Genomic DNA, 19,628 nt, shown 5'->3' on the forward strand with positions numbered 1-19,628 from the left:
TATTTTGCCCAATAAGGGCAAAAGGCCAGAATCTCCAATTATCTTATACAAATTATGTGATAACCGTCTTCTTCTTTTTTTTAAGAGTTTTAATTTATGATGTCTGATTCTAATCGATAATTATTTTTTATCATTAAACTAAAACATCAATTGGTTTTTACTTACATGACAATTGTCTTATATACCAAAGGAATTCACATTCATGAACGGCTCAAACAGATACGTATGAGATGAAATTCACATCCACAAATCTCAAATGTAAATATGACGAATGTTGTTTAGGTTTATTGCTGAGATACCACTCAAGATAATTAAAGGCATAGCGCACACCCACCAATTTTTTTTTTCTTGTACAAAATTTACCAGAAATCAAGTTTAAAACCTCAAAATTACCTATTTTTCTTCTCCAAAAAAAAAAATTAAAACCTCAAAAATCATTACTTTAAATACCTCTTATATCCTTGACCCTCTTACCAAACAAAATCAAGTAATCATAAGCCTACCAAAATTAAATGTTTTAAAAAGGAAACTTAAAACAGCTCCTTTTTTCCTTCCAAAAAAAACCTCTCAGCTATCCCTATAAAATTCCCCTCAATCCCAACCCTCATTCAACAGCCCCCAAATACCAAAGGTGAATTGTTGGTGATATAATCCTCACATTTATTTGCAAGATTTTTGCCTTTCACGCACTCCTGCCTCAATCAATGGAAATGGTGAAGATCCTTTGTGCTGTTCTTTTCTTTGTTGCCTCAATGAGTGCAGTGTTGGCTCATGAAGGCCATCATCACCATCATCATCATCATTACTCCCCAACTCCAGCTCCAGCTCCAGCACCAGGACCAAGCAGTGGTGCCTCAGCTACTTTCCCAGTTGTTGGTTCTTTTGTTGGTGCTTCTCTTGTGTCATTTGTTGCCTATTACTTGTATTAGATCTTTAATTAAAACTAGTTAAGGTATAGAGCTTTAGTGAGGGAATAAAGATTACGTCTTTTTTGGGTGTTCTTGAGTTTTTTTATATTTGCATTTCTTTATTCTTGGATTTCTAATTCCAATTTATTTTATGCCTTATGTAATGATCTGATTTATTAAAAAGTAAGAGCATTTTGTGCACATTATTCGGATTATATATTTGGGTTGTGCATGGTTTTCTTTTTTGGAACCAATCGTGTTTGATGATTTTAGATGTGCCTATGGTTTGTATATTGGTTATGCAAATTCTTCTCAATATGCCAATTTAGACTCAACTTGAAAGAGAGATGGCAATTGTGATTTCAAGTTGGCTAAATAGTTAATAAGTTTTTTTTAATGAAATTTTTGAGAATTTGACAATAATATTCTTTCAAATTCCAATCACTGTAACTGTTCTGTAAGTCTATACAAAAAAATTTTATAACTCAAAAAAATCCTTGATTTTGTGGACTGAATAATCATATCCCATGATGAAAGGAATGCTAGTATGGAAATCAGAAATCAAATTAAAATTCAACTTTAAATTAATTATATACAAATGTATCTGGCAATATTCAGCTATATATATTCATTAGGCAACATCCCATTTATATCAAATCCCTTGATTCTTGTTCTCCAATTAATATTACCATATAGAGAATCGCATCAAGTTCCAGAAAGATTTGTTTTCTAGTTTTTTTGGTCATATAACTAAAAACCAGCTCTGCCTCTCTGCCATATTATTTTGGCCTACAAGAAAAGATGAACAGGCAAAAGAATTGACAGATTTACTTACCATATTGTTATGTACGTTGGCATAAATGGGAGGAAATTTAATTAGAGCCGTACGTAATAGGACAAAGTATCAGGTAGAATATTCTCTCATTGTTTCCTTTCTATACTAACTAGCTGCAGCTCCTCTTATGGTCGCATTATCTAGGATATCAAAGCTGTTGCTGCTAATTTTCAGGATGTTCTTTTCTGTCATTAGGAAATAGTGTTGCTCATATGCTTGCTAGACAAGCCTTTCAGTCTGAATCATTTGTAGTCTGAGATTGTTCCTCCAGACATTTCTGCTATTTACAACTTTGATTTGAATAAGATTTAATAATACTCCCACGGTTGGGTTGGTTTTCTCAACAAAAAAAAAAAACTAGTTGCAGCTATGCATGGGAATATATATATATATATATATATATATATATATATATATATATATATATATATATATATATATATTTTTTTTTTTTTTTTTTTTTTTTGGAGAATATATATTGTAGGGGCATTGGGCCCAGTAATTTACCAAGGATGGCCCAACAAAGTCTTTTGGGCTAGAAACCCAAATCCGAGGACATCAAATGATCTTGGAGTATCTGAATGTATCTCATAAAGAAACACCAAGTAAAGATATGATAAACGAATGACCAATTACGTCTGAGGAATAAATTTGTCCTCGGATTGTTAAGCCGAGGTCATAAGAAGAGAGGTTTGGAGTCCCAGGACTATGCTATAAGAAATCCTATGACTACGGGAAGACACGACATACGTGGAGGACAATAGGAAGAGCGGTGGAATATCTAAGGTAAAGCTACTACCACCGCCCATGCATTAAAAGCTCTGTGATTGATATAAATGACTGCAGAGAGGGGAAGATGGGACCTCAGTATGAGATTCGGAACTTGGTCCCTGACCCCAGAGGACTTTGGGAAAGAATTGATGGGACAAGTATCCAAAGCCAGCGTTACAACCATGAGGTGGAAGATGATGAAGAGAAGAGGAGGAAGTATAAATAAAGGGGAAGACCTACGAAGAGGAGGGGGCTTTTTCAGTGAAGTAAAAGGTCAATAGTATATGATAATCAATAATTGTATCCAACATTAGAAAAATACTATTATAAACTATCTTCGGATTGTGTCCGATGAGGAGCTTTCAGTCATACTCTTGCAAACAACTCTTTATTTCGTACCATTGGGCCCGAAGCCCGTTCTTTTCCTTGTTGTCTAAACCATCCTTGAAATCTAGATTATAAACCCATCCTCTACAAATTTATTATAAAAAATGTCCTTCAAGCCCATTTCCTTTCAGTCATAGATTGGGAATTTGAACTGTGTCCTTACATATATATAATTATTTTGAGATAAAGTTTAATGTATAATTTATTCTCTAAATTTTATTGTAAATAATTTCTTCTCTCTAAAAATTAAACAATTTTTAAAAGTAATTTTTATCTCTCTATTTTTACAAATATATATTATAATGTTTTATTATTTTTAGTGTTTTTTACTTATATTATTCTTTTTGAAGTGGTCCATATTCTTCTAAATATTATTATTATAAATTTTATTTTTCTAATTTTTTTGGTACAACTAAAAATTTTATTTCTAAAATTAAAAAATTAAAAAAAATAAAAATAAATAAAAACTAAAATTTTTAAGTTTTAAATTTCTCATTCTTCGAACTAAACCAAAATGGATCGAATTAGATTTAAATGGACTGAATACTTCAAAGTGGACCGAAATGGGATTATTTGGACCAAATATGACCAAAATGGACAGAATGGGATTAAAATGGACCAAAGTGGACTGAATAAATTGAATTGGACCAAAATGGATGAAAATGGACCAAAATAAACTAAATGGATCGAAGTGAACTGAAATAAACCAAAGTGAATCGAAATGCTATGCTGATGTAACTTAACAATAACGTAATAACAATAAATATTAGACTTCCATTTTTATAGGCTCTAAGATGTTTATAGATTTATATATATATATAAGAAAAACTCAAATTCTATTTCTGATCAATTGAGCTAATTGAAACCACCCTTTCACAAACAGTTTCACCCTTTCACAAACTTAATGCTTCTCTAGTTGCGGCATTGGCCTGTTGGTCATCTTGATATTTAGGGCATAAGGAATTTCTTAAACACATTCTAATATTCTCTACACAAATCACAAATGTAGTATGAGACACAACGTGGCATAGGAGACTATCTAAATGAATGACAACCTGAAGCTACAAGGACTAATCCTCACAACACATGTCAACCATGCATTCTCCTTACTTTTAACCCTTTTAATAAATCTTTTTCTTCTTTCTTTTAGCAAATCACACCACAAATTATTACTAAGTCCAAAATTGTCACCCACATATCTTACTTGCTAATTAAGTTTTGTGTCACTACTGTGGCCTACTATTGCCTATTGGCCTTCATGATGGTTTCCTTGGTTACAGCCATTTGGCTCAGTGCAATCGTTTGCTCACAGTTGATGAGAGCTTGTGCTTATGAGGAGGAGATTGCTCCATCGCCAGCCATGGATGATGGATCAGCCTTTGCTTTCTCAGCTTCTATTGTGGCTGTAGGGTGTTCTCTTCTTTGTTATGTTGTTAGTGTTTGCATCCATTAATCTTGCTATAACAGAATTCCAATTTTTTTTTTTTTTCTCTTTTGAAGAGATGTTGTACTGTTAGCACTTAGCACTATGAATTTTGTATTGATGAATTATTTTCTTCATATTATTCAAGTAATGTATTAAGGTTAAGATTTCCCATTGATTTTCTTTGCTTGGCTCATATATGTGTATCTTTATGGTGTGTTTGGATGGCAGGGTTTGGGTGATTAAAATCTAAATATCTTGTTTGAATAATTTGCAAAAGGTCAAGGATTTAGATTTGACATATCTGCATCCTTGAATTAGAAATAAATTCTTAACCCATAAAATTTTAGAAATCCATATAACATACTTTAAATAGTTATGGATTTAGAATTAAGACATTTCAAATCTATCACTTTAAAATTCAAATTCAAATCCAAATTCAAGTATCCAAACATATTCTAAAGATGTTTATATATTTTCTTAGGTAAATGTACGATTTTTAAGTTAATAGTGAATTCTCTGTTAGGGACTTCTTGTATAATTAGCAACACAAAATTTTTCACCATCTTGTTCACCGCATGTTAACATGGTAATTTGTGATTGGAGCAATATCTACCCATCAAGAACATTATTTTCATTCTTATCAAAGAACATGTCAACTGTATATAAAAGGGGGAAAAATCATTTCAACTGTTTTGTAATAAGTTTGAGGATTGGAGCAAACAGGGGGAAAAATTAAAGAAAAGGTCAAGACAAGGTCCGCTCATTACAATTTGAGGTTTAGGACAATAAGTTTAAATAAAAATATTCTTATATTAAAAAAAATTAAAGAATATATATTTCACTTTCTATATCATGTTTCTCGAGAAAAAAAAAGCTTCCCATATATATTTTTTTTTTTTGGTATACATAATTTTTAATTTAAATAAATGTCTTTTGTCACTTTTTGGATGCGGCATTAGTAATAAAGTTTTTGCATTTACGTTTTGTTAATCTTAGGTAAAATATATTTTTCCCCTATGTAGAAACATATGTAATCACATTTGGAATTATATTATTGTTCTTATATAATTTAGTTTGCCAATTTTATTTTAGAACTTTTTTTATTTTTTTTTAGTTTTTTCATATATAAAGAATTAAAATAAATGTGATCTACGATACAAAACTAATATAAAATAAGTTTCACACAAAGAACCATAGGACTTAATTTATAAAGTAATATTGTAGATTAGTTAGATTTTGATCCATTTACAAGGGGGAAAAATCAAAAATGAGGATAATGGAAAAGGGTAGGAGCTATTAAGGTCTGTTTAGAATCCATTTATCTTACTGAAATTGAATTTTTTTTCGCTTAAAGTACTGTAGATAAAAGTAAAAGTTAGCTGAAATAATATAATAGGACCCATAAATAGTATCAAAAAGTGTAATAAAGCTTATGAATAATAGTTAAATAAGCTGAATAATTAAATAAGCTGACTTTTTAATTTGAAGTCAAACACATACTTAGAGTGATTTTTTTTATATTTGCAAAATTATCATTCTAGCATCTTAACTCCTAGAACATCAATGAGTCATTGCTCTTATTTCAATCTCATAAAAACACCAGTGGGCATTGAACAATTGCTTAAATAGTTGGAAATTGAAATTTATTAGATAGTCCACAAGTATACAATCTTCCTCCTCTATTCTTCTCACTTAAAAGTAGATCCCACTCACCCTATCTAATACTAACCCCTATAATAATAACCCCTATATACTAGGGTCTGTAACAAAAGATTCAAATATCAACCAAAAAAAAAAATGGAATGAATACAATCAAAGTCAAACCGACATACCAAGAGTTTTAAGAAAACTCTTTCAACAAGTGCTACAAGTCGTTGCGCTAAAACATAGTAGTTGGCCAAACCTTGTGTCTCCTTACAAAATCCTTGTCCCTTGTCCTTCTCTCACACACAAATGGCCGCCATGATTTCACGCAGGTTTAGCTCTAGGCTTCTAAAAACGCCTCATTTATTCTCATCATCCTCCACTTCCTTCATATCTGCCAAAACACTTTCCAACCCAAGCTTCAATCTTATTAAATTTCAAGCCCCAATACAGCCAAACCCCCAAAGTTCCAACCTTGGTTCCATTGGATCATGGTCAAGCTCTGCTAGCAATTTCAAAAACCCTGATCTTTATTGGTCACCAAATGAAAAACCCAGAAATATTTCAGCCTATGATTCATTGATACACACTGGGAAACCCCTGAACCCTGTTAAAAACCCTCAAAGTTTCAAGCTTGATTGGTTTCATGGAGGAAAACCCAGATTTTATTCAACCTCTGAACCATCTTCAGAATCTGAGAAACCCCAAAAGCCTAGTGAATACCCAAGTCAAATCGCGGATTTCAAGCACCAAGAAATTGAGGGACCAACAGTGGAGCGTGACCAATCTGCTTTAGCCAATGAGACCCGAGAAGTTCTAGAAGGGATGATGAAGACCATCTATAGTTTGAGTAAAGCTGTGGCTTTTCTGGGTCTGGTTCAGCTTGGCCTTGGAGCTTGGATTGCTTATATCACTAAGTCTTCGCCTATTCCTGAGGTTTCAACGATGAGTGCTGTGGCATTTGGGTTTCCATTCTCTTTGGCCTTCATGTTGAGGCAATCATTGAAGCCAATGCACTTCTTTAAGAAGATGGAGGAGCTAGGTAGGTTACAGATTTTGACTCTGACTCTCCAGGTTGCTAAGAATTTGAATACATTATTTGTTCGAGTTCGTGGAATTTCCTTCATTTGTATTGCTGGCTTGTCAGTTGGATTATTGTTCACTCTGCTGTCAAGATGAGTTAGCTTTTTTTCAAAGATTAGTTTACTAATGGTATAAAGTTATACATTGGTTTTCCATGGAGTTGGATTTTCATGAATTAATGTTTGATTCTCCTTGGATGGCGAATGTTTTTCTTTCATTATATAAAATGACCATTTTGGTTGAAAAGTTAGCAGTGTCTTCTTATTTTAAGAATTAGTCCAGCGGTGACTTTTGAGTTTTGATTTGATTGCTAAATCAAACTGTTATGGGTGTATTTGTCTCAAGGTCACATGTTAATGTTTAATGGTGATTTAGTATAATCCATAGCATTTGACACATTAATTATTTTACTTGTGAAGTGATAACCTAACAGCAGATTGGTGGAAGAGAATCTTCTTATGCATTCCTTTAGAAGAAAAAATATTTAAACTTGACATCAATTTTGTTGTTTCACAGGGTTGGTAATGACTGATAATTATTCATTTTCATTCATTTTATTCTTCTTTTGAGTCATCAGATTTGTCCCACTAGAAAGATAGGCGATTGGTTGCAATAGCAAGGTGTGTAGTATTGTGAATGGGAAGTTGCAGAGATTAAAGCAAACATTTCATTCAAATGGGAAAGAACAATTAATGTACAGATTTAATATGGCACATATAATATGATTAATTAGTTGGATTAATTAAGAGGCACTTGAGAAAGTGATTATTGTGTGAAAGGATATAGGAGGTATTAGAATTCATTAATTCATAGTTTTTCATTGATTTCAAGACCAGTACTTTTCTGAGAATCTGAGATGCTCTTTCATGTTGAGTATAATACAGTTCTGAAGAAATGGAACTTCTGTTTGTTATGTGCCAACATAGAATGTATCCCGATATTTAGCTCTTAGTTTGATAGAGAACTCAAGGAAATATGCTTTAATCTTCTGAGAGCTTTGTATAATTGTTAGTGTATTCAGACAGTGAATTTTCAATTCCATCAAAGACATGAAACTAATAAATATCTTGAAGCAAAACTTTCTGTCAGGAGGTAAGACACTGTAGTAGTGGTGTCATCCATTGCCCATTGGGAGACATGAGAGGATAACTGAGTTTTTGGCTGTTCTAATGGCTAGAAAACTATGCGCTTTTTGCAATTCTCAAAAGAAGAAAGTTTCAATCAATAGCAATTAGGAATTCATGAAGGCATCGTGTGCACTGTGTTTGATTGCATTGTTTGGGAACCCATTATTGTCATTCTAGAATTATTTGGAAGTACCAGGATGTGTTTTAGAATCATCTATGGGATGCTTTAAGTAAGGACAAGTGGAGCTTCAGCAAGCTTTATGATAGTTAACTTATATTTGTATGGTAGGGTGGCAAAAAAGTGGAGAAATAATTTGAATTAACCTTTTGTTGTGCATTGAAACTGACACACTATACACCCATCATGCCTACTTTCTCATTAGTGATATATTCTCTGCTACAAAGAGAGCTTAGGAGGAATAACATTACAGAATGACCACTATTTCATTTGCTATGAAATTCTTAAGACGTTTTTATGTAATATAAATTATATAATGTTGCAACAAGCAGAAGCCATACAAGGCATTGCAGATGTGCAAAGGAAGCATGTTTACCAACTACCACAATTGTGTATACCCTCTCTATTTGTCATAGCTATATATTGGAAAATTAGAAGTTGGAAGTAGAAGAAATGATAATGAGTTTAGGAAATCTGGAAATGACACTCATTGGGAAAATACTGGTGATATGGACTTCGAAACCAAAAAAAAAAAGTACGAATACTCAAAAGAATACATATTGGGAAGTCTTTGTTAAAACACCACAAACCAGGATGTGCCAGTTGAGACAAGGCGAACTCTTTTACAAGTATGCATATTCAAAACGATATATGGGAGGAAAACATTTTTCACAACAGCTAACATAGCATGTTGTGATTGATACATAATACAAGTGATATCAATAATGAATTTAAGTGAAAATAGTGTTGCGTCATGTCAACAATTGTAAAAGACGTGCCTCTAGTATTACTATATTCAAAACAGCTTAGCTCTGCAAATGTGGCCGCCAACAATAATAAGACATTTTAACAGTTTACGTTATTCAACTTTTTTTTCTCGTTTGATTTATAAGAGCTAGACGCATATAGAAGAATCCATGGTATTTCTGAAAGTCCTTTAGGTCCAAGCCTACGGCTGCATGCCTTCTGTTTATTTCTGCTAGTGAACATGAAGTGAATAAAAGACAAAGGGTTGCAAGTGCAGTGCATCTTCAAGATGCATTTTTCGTCTCCTTCTTTTGTTTGTGTTTGTCTTTGTTTTGAGTTTGTGTTTGTCTTTGTTTTGACTCAAAACAAAGACAAACACAAACAAAAGAAGAAGTCGAAAAATGCATCTTGAACAATTACTCTCTCTGCCTAGGAAAACCTGGCACTCTGATGGACGAGATAAAAGGACTGTAGAACATACGAAGGACTAATCTTTTTTTAGCCTAAATAAAGCATGCGTATATATATCTGATTAACTCAAAGACAATTACCATCAAGTGTGCAGACTAAACGAGAGAACATGCACAAACAGTAAACAATATCAAAAACTCAAAATGATAAAGGCACATACCCTACGTATATAAGATAAAAGGCACACCAGGATGTACATAACGAGGCAACTGATCCAAATCTTTCCTCTCTTTTTTTTCTTTTCTTTTTTCTTCATCTCTTTTTTTTTCTCATTTTATCATTAAAATAATAGTAACCAATACAAAACAAACAAAGATATTCTCCTCCAAATTAATAAATATTCCATCCATCCACCCTATTCACAGATTACAACCATAGGCATCGAAAGAAATTGGTCCAAACCACTTTCTCTAAACTTCTTCCCATCTTAGATCCACCAGAACTATTTCCCCAAAAAAAAAAAGCCCGGTCTTCTCCAGCCAAAAATGAAACCAAGAAAATCATTAAACTTCTTTAGACCTCAACCCTTCAAAATATTCATGTACAGAAGAATGATATTCCAAAATATAGAGAACTGGTAGGGTCTCATCCGGCCTGCAAGTGCACTTTGGTGCATCGTAGTTGAGAATTTTGCATAAAGGTAAGGCTGTTGAACTAGGTTGTACTGGGATTTCCATCTGGCTTAGGTTCTGTTCTGACATAGGTGAGACTACGAGCAGTGGGTGACGGAATAGCATTTCCATAGACAGAAGCACCGCTCTCAGCTGGTGTGGTCTGAGCATCCCGCTTCCACTGCATGCTCCTGGCACCAAGTTTTAATGGAGGGCGAGCCCTAAATGCACCAGACATGCCTCTTGGAAAAGGAACCCTGGCAAACCTAGCAGCAGCAAATGGATTGCCCCGAGGCCATGTCATGATCGGGGCAGCTTCTTGATTGGCAGCACTTCTCCTCACAACCTACAGTAAGAAAAGTGGAGACATTGCTTGCTTCAGAAACCAAATGTTGAACAACCAAAGAACATCATGGATTTCATAGCATTGTACAACTATTATGCCAGGGTTTGGCTTGCATGATGCACCTATTAGCCTCAGTCTCCAATATAAATGTAAAGCTTAATTTAGCTTTTTATAAGTAATAAAAAATTTGCTAATGAAAGGAAAGCTCAAATGGGAAAGCTTCCTAGACAATTACACAGGTAAATTTCAAATGATCCATAAAATCAACTAGAGAGTTGCAAGAAACCCAACCCAACATCCTTATCACAAAGAGAGAAAATAAAAACCAACCCAGCATAGTGCAACATTTAAACAAAAGACACAAAAATACTTAATTTGAGACTAAGATCCTCTACAGTTCTTAGTGTTATTCCACCGTAGACTTCCTAAAATCCTATCCATTCATTGTGAAATGAGTGAATTGGATTTTTGCCACATTATCAACCATCACCAATTTAATATCTATTTATATTACTGATGATGTGACAAAATTGAAAATCAAATCCACTAATTTCAAAATAAATGGATAGGATCTTAAGAACTCCACGGTGTTGTTATCCTAATAACAATGTTACCCTGCTTTGAGTCAATAGCAAAACTTCAACAGATAATGATGATCTCAAAAACAATTAACAGACTGTTGATCCTTCCAACTTCCTCAAATGATGTTTTCAATGTATATTAAATCTAATGTCAATACCAGATGGGAGAAATACGACAGAACATACACGACTTAGAATGTTCCAGAATTGGACCCATTTAAATCTCTAATTATTTATCAGCTGCTTCTCTTGACTTTCCAGCTTTCATGTAGTTGTAATTCACATAAGCTTTGAAGAGTCACTCAGATTGCAATCCTATACACTAATATGCCAGGTTATGAGGCAGCATCTATGATTCCATTTCTTAAAACAAGTATAGAAAACGAAACATGACAAATGCAGAATGCCACAAGTGACTTTCACTGGAAATATTGCAAAACTTCTTTTTTTTTTTTGATAAGTGGAAATATTGCAAAACTTCTTAACAACATTGAACCACAATGCATGAAAAGCCAGCCTAAGATGGGTCCCATAATACAACTTGAACTCTGCAACAGTTTAACATATCTATCAAAAGCAGTGAAGGTGTACCATATATGGCCTTCTTGTATAAGCACCTCCATAATATCACTAACTCACATCTTATGCCTTACCAGTAAATAGTAGCAAATTCATGATGCCGGGCAACCAAAGCATTTAGTGCAAGTTCAGCCACCGCTCATGGAAGGAGATGGTAGGTGTTATGGGTATTCTAACAGTCTGACCACTTAACACAGATATCTTCTATCCAAATGCTATACCATAATTTTCTCTTTTTTATTAGTATATGCAAGACCATAATAAATTGTTCAAACTTTTGGACAACTGCTATCTAGTAACTCATTACAATAGTCTTAACTCATTACAATAGTCTCAACTTATTGTTATGTTCCACAAGCAAAAGGAAAAGAAAAGCCACTCATGCCACAAGCACACCCACAGAAACACAGAAAGAATATCATTTCAAGTAACATAAGAAAGCCAGCTTCTATAAGCAATATACCTTAAGAATCCGTGACATGAAGGAGGTCCCGTCCAAAGATAAAGCATTGTCTGCTGCCTCTTTTCTCATGAACTCTACATAAGCTGACCTGCTCAAACAATGTTATAGTAAAATGTTATTAAAGATGAGAAATAAACATCTTTCCCAAGACTAATAGAAAAGATTTGCACGAGCAAATGAGAAAGCAAAGCATCTGAAATATATATACCCTTTTGGTTGCCCTGTTGCTGCATCAGTCAGTATAACCACCTTTAGTACTTCCCCAAATTTATTGAAGTGCCGAGAAAGACTATCCTTAGAAGCACCAAAATGGACCTGTTAAGGACAACAAATGTAACATGTGAGGAACAGAGCTACCCTTCTATCCCAGAAGGACACCAGTATGAAATATTACATTGCTAATAAAGATGGTTCGAGAATCAGCATCCTCTAGGGGTCGACCAGCAGCATATAAACCTGCAAATACCACAAAATAGAACATTTTAAAAGGCAAGTACAACAGAGGGATCACATTATATCTACAACAGAAGAGAGGAAAGTCATCAAGGCATTCGTAACTGAAAAGGCTAACAATCTTAATACGCCCCAATAAAGGAGAAAAAATAACAGAAAGTAAATGTGTTGTATATCAACTTAGAATCTTAAATTTTAGGAGCATTCACCACTCACCAGGAGTGGCTGACAGTGTCTTCAGGGACTCTTTCTGAGCATCCACAGCAGGTTTTGCCTGTTTATCATCAACAACTACAAGTTTACTTCTAGGAACCCAGTATAAAGAAAAAAGAATAATTATAAATTGAAGACAAGCAACATACACACACACACACATTAGATTTTAAAATTTTGAATTGTGTATTCATGCATGAGGACATATTTATGCACACAAGCATCTTACATTTCCATTACCAACTTTGGCCGGTTCCGTCATAAGACGCACACCAGACTTGCCAGATCCTGTGTCACTCTCCAATAGAGATTTCCTATTATCCACTTCTGCAATCTCCCTAGGCTCCTGATAATGAGGCGGCTTCCAAGTGTTTACATTCACAGAGATGTTCACAATCTTACTACGAGAAGTATTTGCTGCTGCCACAGGTTGATCATGATCCTTATTTCGTCTAACAACATCATCAGCATTGTTAGCTACACTATACTGCACCATCATTGAATCCTCACCCTTGTTTCCAGCAGATGTGCCAGTCTGAGAAACATCCATCACTCTACGGCCCATGACATTGACATCATCATATCCTTCATTGTCAGATGTAGAATCAGATGCCAAGCCAGTTTCACTTTCTAACATACTCATATCGCCAACATACTGTCCACTGTAGTTGCTTCTTTGATGATAGCTCGGCCATGTTTGCTGCTGAATTTGGTTAACATCCCCATATTCTCCATCTTCAACAGCAGCTTCTCTAAATTCTGTATGCTGGACACTGGCCTCTGATACATCCATACCACGACCAAGTCGGTCAAACACACTTCCAGAAGGTTTAACCTTTATTACATCTTCTGCAGCCTCTGCCACAGCTTTAATTACAGTTGACATGGGATTTAGCACTCTGGCAACAGACTGAATCCGCTGAGGATGATCAACAAACGATGAGTCCCCAGTGGATGTTGAAACCACAGAACGAAGTCGCTTCAATCTGGGTTCCTTTGCCAAATTGGAAGGCCTCGAAGTTCCCACTGCATCTCGAACTGCAAACTGAAGTAGACGCCTTGGGGCATCAATATTAACTTGAGAAACTGCCTCCCTCTGTCAAAACATTCATTAAGGATCAGAAGGTTTGGAAGAAAAAACAAAGCACATATGAAAAAGGAATAGCAAGAAAAATAATGCTGATCTGCAACACCATTTGTCTGACTACAGCATAATTTCTTATTCTTTTTTTTTTATCTCCTAATTAAGTACAACGTCATAAAATTCTTAAGAGAGGGAGAAAAAAAAAAGTAATAACAGAAAGCGTAATACCTTCCCAACAAGATTGAATCAACAAATCATATATTAGATAACAAATAGTAAGATATGAAGGTAATACATGTTGACACGAATGAGCTAACTTCAATTCTTGTGCTTTTGGATATAAACATCGTAGTTATCAAAACATGAATCATATCATTAAAAAAAAATTGTGGATAAAATAAAATTTATGAGTGATTTGGCTAAAATTTGCATTTCACTGTTTAAAGATCTAAAATTCACAATTTTACTTGAATCGTAACAATCATTGTATTGTGTATATCATCCAATTAATAAACATTTGACTTTCTTTTGAGCGTGTACAAATTTATGAGATTGAGCCACATGTTGAGCCCAGCACACGTCACCATAGAAAAGGCTACAGATCATAATACAACTTTTTTTTATAAGTAAAGAAAATGCAGAAAAGCAGGAAGCCTACCAGTACACAAGCTGTGTACTGATTGACAGCCTCAAGCTGTAACAGCAATCAAGAAAGTCTAGAAAAGGAGAAGAGGAATGGCATGGTAGCACAGCATATCATTCCTCCATGTGAACACCATCTTTTTGTTCTCTTTCTCTCCATCCTCTTTCTCACATGTACACCATAGAGAAAGATTTGAAGTGAAGAGAACGGCGATGGAGAGAATGAAAACAGAAGGACCACTTTTTTTTTGTTCATGACATGGAACCTCACCAAGGCAAGGCCCTTAGACCCACCCCAGGGGAGTAAACCATGGACAAACAACCCCACCCGCCAGAACCGTGTGCCAGGTAATCCAAGGAAACTCTTCCTAAATCACTTTCCCATTAATCCTCGACAATTAGTTTGACAAAAACTGGAACAAAAGATTCTACTGAATTACTCCCACATAGAACTACCAAAACAAAATATTTCCTAACAATAAATGTATCTAGTAATTAGCAAGCAAACTGACATTGAACCGAGGCAATTCATTGAAACTAGCCTGACAAGCTCAAGCAAGACCTGTGAATAATATCAAAATTTCTATTTGAAATTTAAACCAATGAGCACTAGAGCAAATAGCACCTCCTCTCATGGAAGAGCAAGTTGGAGGGTGACGTCATGGGTCCAAGACCCACTAGATGCGTGTAATTACCAATAAAAAAAAAAATTTAATTTCAGCAAGAAAAAGAAGAAGAGGAAACCAAGTGTACATAGATGTTTTGTATAAGAAAGCTACAGAGTAAGAAAAGCGCCAAACATGATAAGATTTAGTGGAATGAAGAAGTATTAAAAGTTTATTTGTATAAATTATCAAATCACTTTGTTTTTAATCATTTTATTTAGGAAGCTGTTGAATTTGTACATACATATAGTGAATTGCAAATGCTCAAATATACGAAGAAAATAACATTCATTTTATATTCAGGAAAAAAATAGAAATTCAAACCTTCTTGCTCTCACGCTCATCCGGCTGACTCCTTTTCCTCTGAAAAGAACGGGGAGAAGGAGACCTCTTTGCACGACTTACTCTGCGATGAGGTTTTTCTTCATAATGAATTTTGTCAATATCAGAGCTCCGAAGAGGAGGGGGTTCAGCTGCATCCCTCACTAGTCCCTTCCATTCCCTATTGTGCCGGCTTCTAGATAACATATTAGACTTCTCTTTTTCTGATTCAGAATCTGAACGATGAGAATCATTTTTTCCACCTTGGTCCCACAATGGGGGTTTTGTCTTGGGAGCTTCTTCCATATAAGACTCTTCATGTTGTATATACATATCCAAATTTAAAGCAAGATGATCCCACAGCCTGTTAAACAAGGAGGCATATAGATAAATAAATAACATTAATATTAAAGACGAACAGAGATAAGTTGTTGAAAATTTGTTTAGGCCTCAACTTTGCACATAAAAGGGACTAAGTTTTACCAAGATACAAAAGAATCAGTGTCCCCATCCAAAAACACATGCAACTCATTCCTTGCATCTTCCTTGCGCTTGCCATTCTTTACTAACACAATCACATATTCCTGCCCATACAAATTGGAGAATCAGGTCAATTTTGTAGTTGCAATACCAAACCCTTCTTTTCAAACAGATGATGAAGTGGTTAAATCTATGTCAGATCATAGCATCATGCAAAATCTTCCCTTTTTTTGGGTTGAGTAATCATGCAAGATCTTCAAATATGAAAACCATAAAGCAATGGCAATACACCAACATGCATTTCTGCAACCCACTAAAATTCAACAGAGATGGAAGATGTTAAACACAATATAATATAGCAAAAACATACACAGAATGAAAACAGAAAATGATAAGCAAAAGACCCATTTAGAATCACTGAAGAGATATACGAACAAACATAGCTTTAAAAAGCTTTATAATCATCACATTACATTCTGATTGTGTTACTTTGTAGTACAAACCTTCTGGTTTCATCACATCCACCATAACTAAAGCACACTTTTGTCCAACACAAGCAAAAACATGACGACAAACTCTAATTACAGTGACTACCCAAACTATTAGAAAAATGGGTTTTTTTTTTTAATCCCAATAACAAAGCCTGATGCCATTTTTTAATCAATTTCACACCAGGAAAAAATTTATTCTATGAATAGGCCAACCAATAAATAATACTAATAATTCATAGATATCCAGATCCTAAATTACAACCAATTATTCATTCATGAAAGAACTTACACGATTACAACAAAATTTTATAATATGAATGCACATATAATACACCAGAAACAAGCTACAAGGTGCAATGTGTTCTGTGATATAAAGAACTTCAGTATGGGATCTCTCCAGCCATTTTCTCATCATTACAGGTTTACCAGAACAAAACAACACATCATGCCATCATCCAAAAGGTAAATGGTCCTCACGGAACCAGAAGCTGCTTCCATCTTAAAATACCAAAGCTTCAATAACTTGCTGACTTCTTCAGCGACACAAAGCTCAGACTTTTCTCAGAAATAACAATAATTTTCTTCCTGGAAGAAAGAACAACTACCGCACCAAGTTCTGTACGAAAGAAGGAAAACAGCCCAGGAACCCAATAACCTGATCTATGTTAGACAGCACCTCTAAACCTCATAATCTACACAACCACATCTCCATCCCACGAGCTCTGCAAACCACTACATCAAATGCCAGACCTCCATACAAACTATGTCATCCAAGCCTACAAAACCCCTATTCTGATTCACCTCTTCCAACCAAATGTCAATTCGCCTACCCTGTCAGTAGCAACTAGCAAGCCTAATCCAACTCAAGTCAAACCTATGCCCAACATAAGGCTCAATCCAAACATGCAAAACCCAAGCGACCCTATCCAGCCACCCCAAAATAGATCAAAATATCAACTAAACCCAATCAGATGATATTAAACAAAATTCAAATGTGATGCAAAGTATCCCAATTGAGTGCACATACTCAAGGCATTTAAAACCATCTAAGCTTTGGCAACAGCAGCCTAGTCTCAAACATTCAAGTACCCATTCAGGTAAAACCTAAATAAAAGAATATTAACTAAATAGAGAGCAAGTAGAAACCCCATGGACCAATACTGTGTTGGATTGAACCTAGAAGCTCTAGAGCAATGAGCCCACCACTGGGGTTAACTCTCAACAATATTGAGCACACTCTCCTTGCCCTTATTCCAAATACACAACAGCAAACATACTGGAAAAACCCTCACTAGGCAGCAACACCCATTCTTTTCCGACCCACCCCTCTCCACATTCCAAACTCCTCGATCACGAAATTTGCTATAAACAACAAGATATACCAATAGCAAGTAGAAAATGAAATTGAGTCACAAAATTGCTAAATAAATAGTTGAACAACCGTTCACCTCTTCTTCACACCTCATACTCGGCAATTCTTTTTTTTTTTTTTTTCTTAAAACCAGACACTGAAATAATAATACATAACTTCTTTAGTCTCTCTCAAGTCTACAGTTTCTCTACTCTACATTCCTTCCCAACAGTATATTCAAATGAATCAAACACAATATAACAACATAAACAACAAGAACCAACCCAAATGCCCATATCCCAAAACCAATCAAAAACCAAATTTTAAATCACAAATTCTCTAAAACACACAAAACCCAATAGATAAACAAACCATTACACATCTAATACAAATTTTCTAGCATACCCAGATTCCCAAAAAGCCAAATAAACAATAAAAATTGCTCATACCACAAGATGATCATCGCTGAAATCCGTGAACTCCATCAGCTTCTCCTTCACTACCTCCCTCAGCTTCCCAACGCCATCGGTAGTAAAATTCACATTGAATGTCTGATCATCGACGCTTCCCATCTCTAACACCCCTCTCAACTCAAACAAAACCCTAAATAATTTTGCCCTAAATTCCAAAACCCAATTCAAAAATCTCGATCCTCCACAAAACCCTTAAATCTCCGCCACGGATTCAACCCCTCTGAAACTCGGCAAAAAAACAATTCAAATATATATATATAGAACCGTTGAGATTTTCACCGAAAGTGGAAAACAACAAAACCTAACAAAAATTACCCAATACGATTTTGCTCAATGCGTAAACGATTCCAGGGATTTTCTCGGAAAACGAAAAAGGGAAAGTGTGATAGAAAATATTTAAGGGATTTTGGTTTTTGGGTTTTTTCTACAAAATTAGGTTAATGGAATTTTGGGTACAGAACTAATGTCGGTGAAGGATTTTTAGCAGCAGAGAGACGAGAGAGTGAGTGGAGATATATTGTGGGTTTGGGTTTCGGCTTTGTTGTGGCTAAGGTTTTGGGCTTCATGGAATGGGAACAAAAGCTTTTGTTGAGAGAATGAGAAAGAAAAGGGTTTTGAAGCTAATATGTACTTTTTTTTCTTTTTTTTTTTGCAAAGTTAAGATATTAATGCAATTATTAATATTATAGCCATATTTTTCCATAATTATTTGTGTGTATATATAGGCAATGTAATATAAATGGCAAGCTATTTCTTATCACATTAATTGTGAAAAGTTATAATCAAATTAAGAAAGAAATGTTGAAGTGGACAAAAATCAAACCAAATTATATGAGAAATCTATAAACTTCAAATTTTAATAGTAGAAAGTAAAAAAAAAAAAAAATTGTTTATAGTGAGTTCAAATGAAAATCAGTAAAAATTTGACTAAACACAGTAGACTCGTCATAGGCTAAAACTAGCAAAAATTTTGACTAATCAACCAAAAAATGCCCCACATCATAATCAACGTAATATCAAGAAAAGTTGCAAATGAATAGTATCACATGAGAGATGAGACTTAATTAGCATTGTTCATTGCCAATGTTAAATTAAATTATTTATTTACTCTCTCTCTCTCTCATGCTAAGATATGTTCAATGATGGTGATGGATGGATTTCAAAGGCAATCGGTGATTGGTGGGTTTGGTATTGCTTGGTGATTGAAAGTGGTGCAATTGGGTTTGGTGCTTGATGGTGGCTTTCACAAATGATTGGGTTTGGTTGTGTTTGGTGGTTGAAGCTGAACCTGTGTTCAT

At 34.6% G+C, this 19,628-nt stretch overlaps 3 protein-coding genes across 4 annotated transcripts; 2 read left to right on the forward strand and 1 right to left on the reverse strand.

Annotated features, from left to right (window-relative positions):
• Positions 1–632: 632 nt before the first annotated feature.
• LOC142615160 (arabinogalactan protein 23-like) lies at positions 633–1,092 on the forward strand. Its single transcript, XM_075787863.1, has one exon. It carries the CDS (start codon positions 705–707, stop codon positions 927–929), a length of 225 nt encoding a protein of 74 aa, XP_075643978.1. The 5' UTR covers positions 633–704; the 3' UTR covers positions 930–1,092.
• A 5,108-nt stretch (positions 1,093–6,200) lies between these two features.
• On the forward strand, positions 6,201–7,330 carry LOC142615138 (uncharacterized). Its single transcript, XM_075787837.1, has one exon. The coding sequence runs from the start codon at positions 6,281–6,283 to the stop codon at positions 7,148–7,150; it is 870 nt and encodes a 289-aa protein (XP_075643952.1). The 5' UTR covers positions 6,201–6,280; the 3' UTR covers positions 7,151–7,330.
• Positions 7,331–9,788: 2,458 nt separating this feature from the next.
• LOC142617139 (uncharacterized) lies at positions 9,789–18,907 on the reverse strand. Of its 2 annotated transcripts, XM_075789854.1 has the most exons (10): positions 18,646–18,783; positions 18,307–18,550; positions 16,019–16,119; positions 15,539–15,899; positions 13,053–13,919; positions 12,827–12,884; positions 12,552–12,613; positions 12,366–12,472; positions 12,158–12,245; positions 9,789–10,534 (listed from the first exon to the last, which is right to left on the reverse strand). In XM_075789854.1, exons 2-10 carry the CDS (start codon positions 18,427–18,429, stop codon positions 10,232–10,234), a joined length of 2,070 nt encoding a protein of 689 aa, XP_075645969.1. In that variant the 5' UTR covers positions 18,430–18,550; positions 18,646–18,783; the 3' UTR covers positions 9,789–10,231. The 2 variants fall into 2 exon arrangements, with proteins under 2 accessions (XP_075645969.1, XP_075645967.1); XM_075789852.1 differs by having other exon boundaries at positions 18,307–18,907.
• Between the last annotated feature and the right edge of the window lie 721 nt (positions 18,908–19,628).

This window comes from Castanea sativa, chromosome 11, assembly GCF_040712315.1.
Source record: "Castanea sativa cultivar Marrone di Chiusa Pesio chromosome 11, ASM4071231v1".
NCBI lineage: Eukaryota > Viridiplantae > Streptophyta > Magnoliopsida > Fagales > Fagaceae > Castanea > Castanea sativa.

Coding starts and splice junctions, on each gene's coding strand:
- LOC142615160 (XM_075787863.1), top strand. CDS start 705: ATGGAAATGGTGAAGATCCTTTGTGCTGTTCTTTTCTTTGTTGCCTCA.
- LOC142615138 (XM_075787837.1), top strand. CDS start 6,281: ATGGCCGCCATGATTTCACGCAGGTTTAGCTCTAGGCTTCTAAAAACG.
- LOC142617139 (XM_075789852.1), bottom strand. CDS start 18,429: ATGGGAAGCGTCGATGATCAGACATTCAATGTGAATTTTACTACCGAT. Junction 12,473..12,551: donor GAACCATCTTTATTAGCAAT/GTAATATTTCAT, acceptor TGTCCTTAACAG/GTCCATTTTGGTGCTTCTAA. Junction 12,246..12,365: donor GCAACAGGGCAACCAAAAGG/GTATATATATTT, acceptor TTGTTTGAGCAG/GTCAGCTTATGTAGAGTTCA.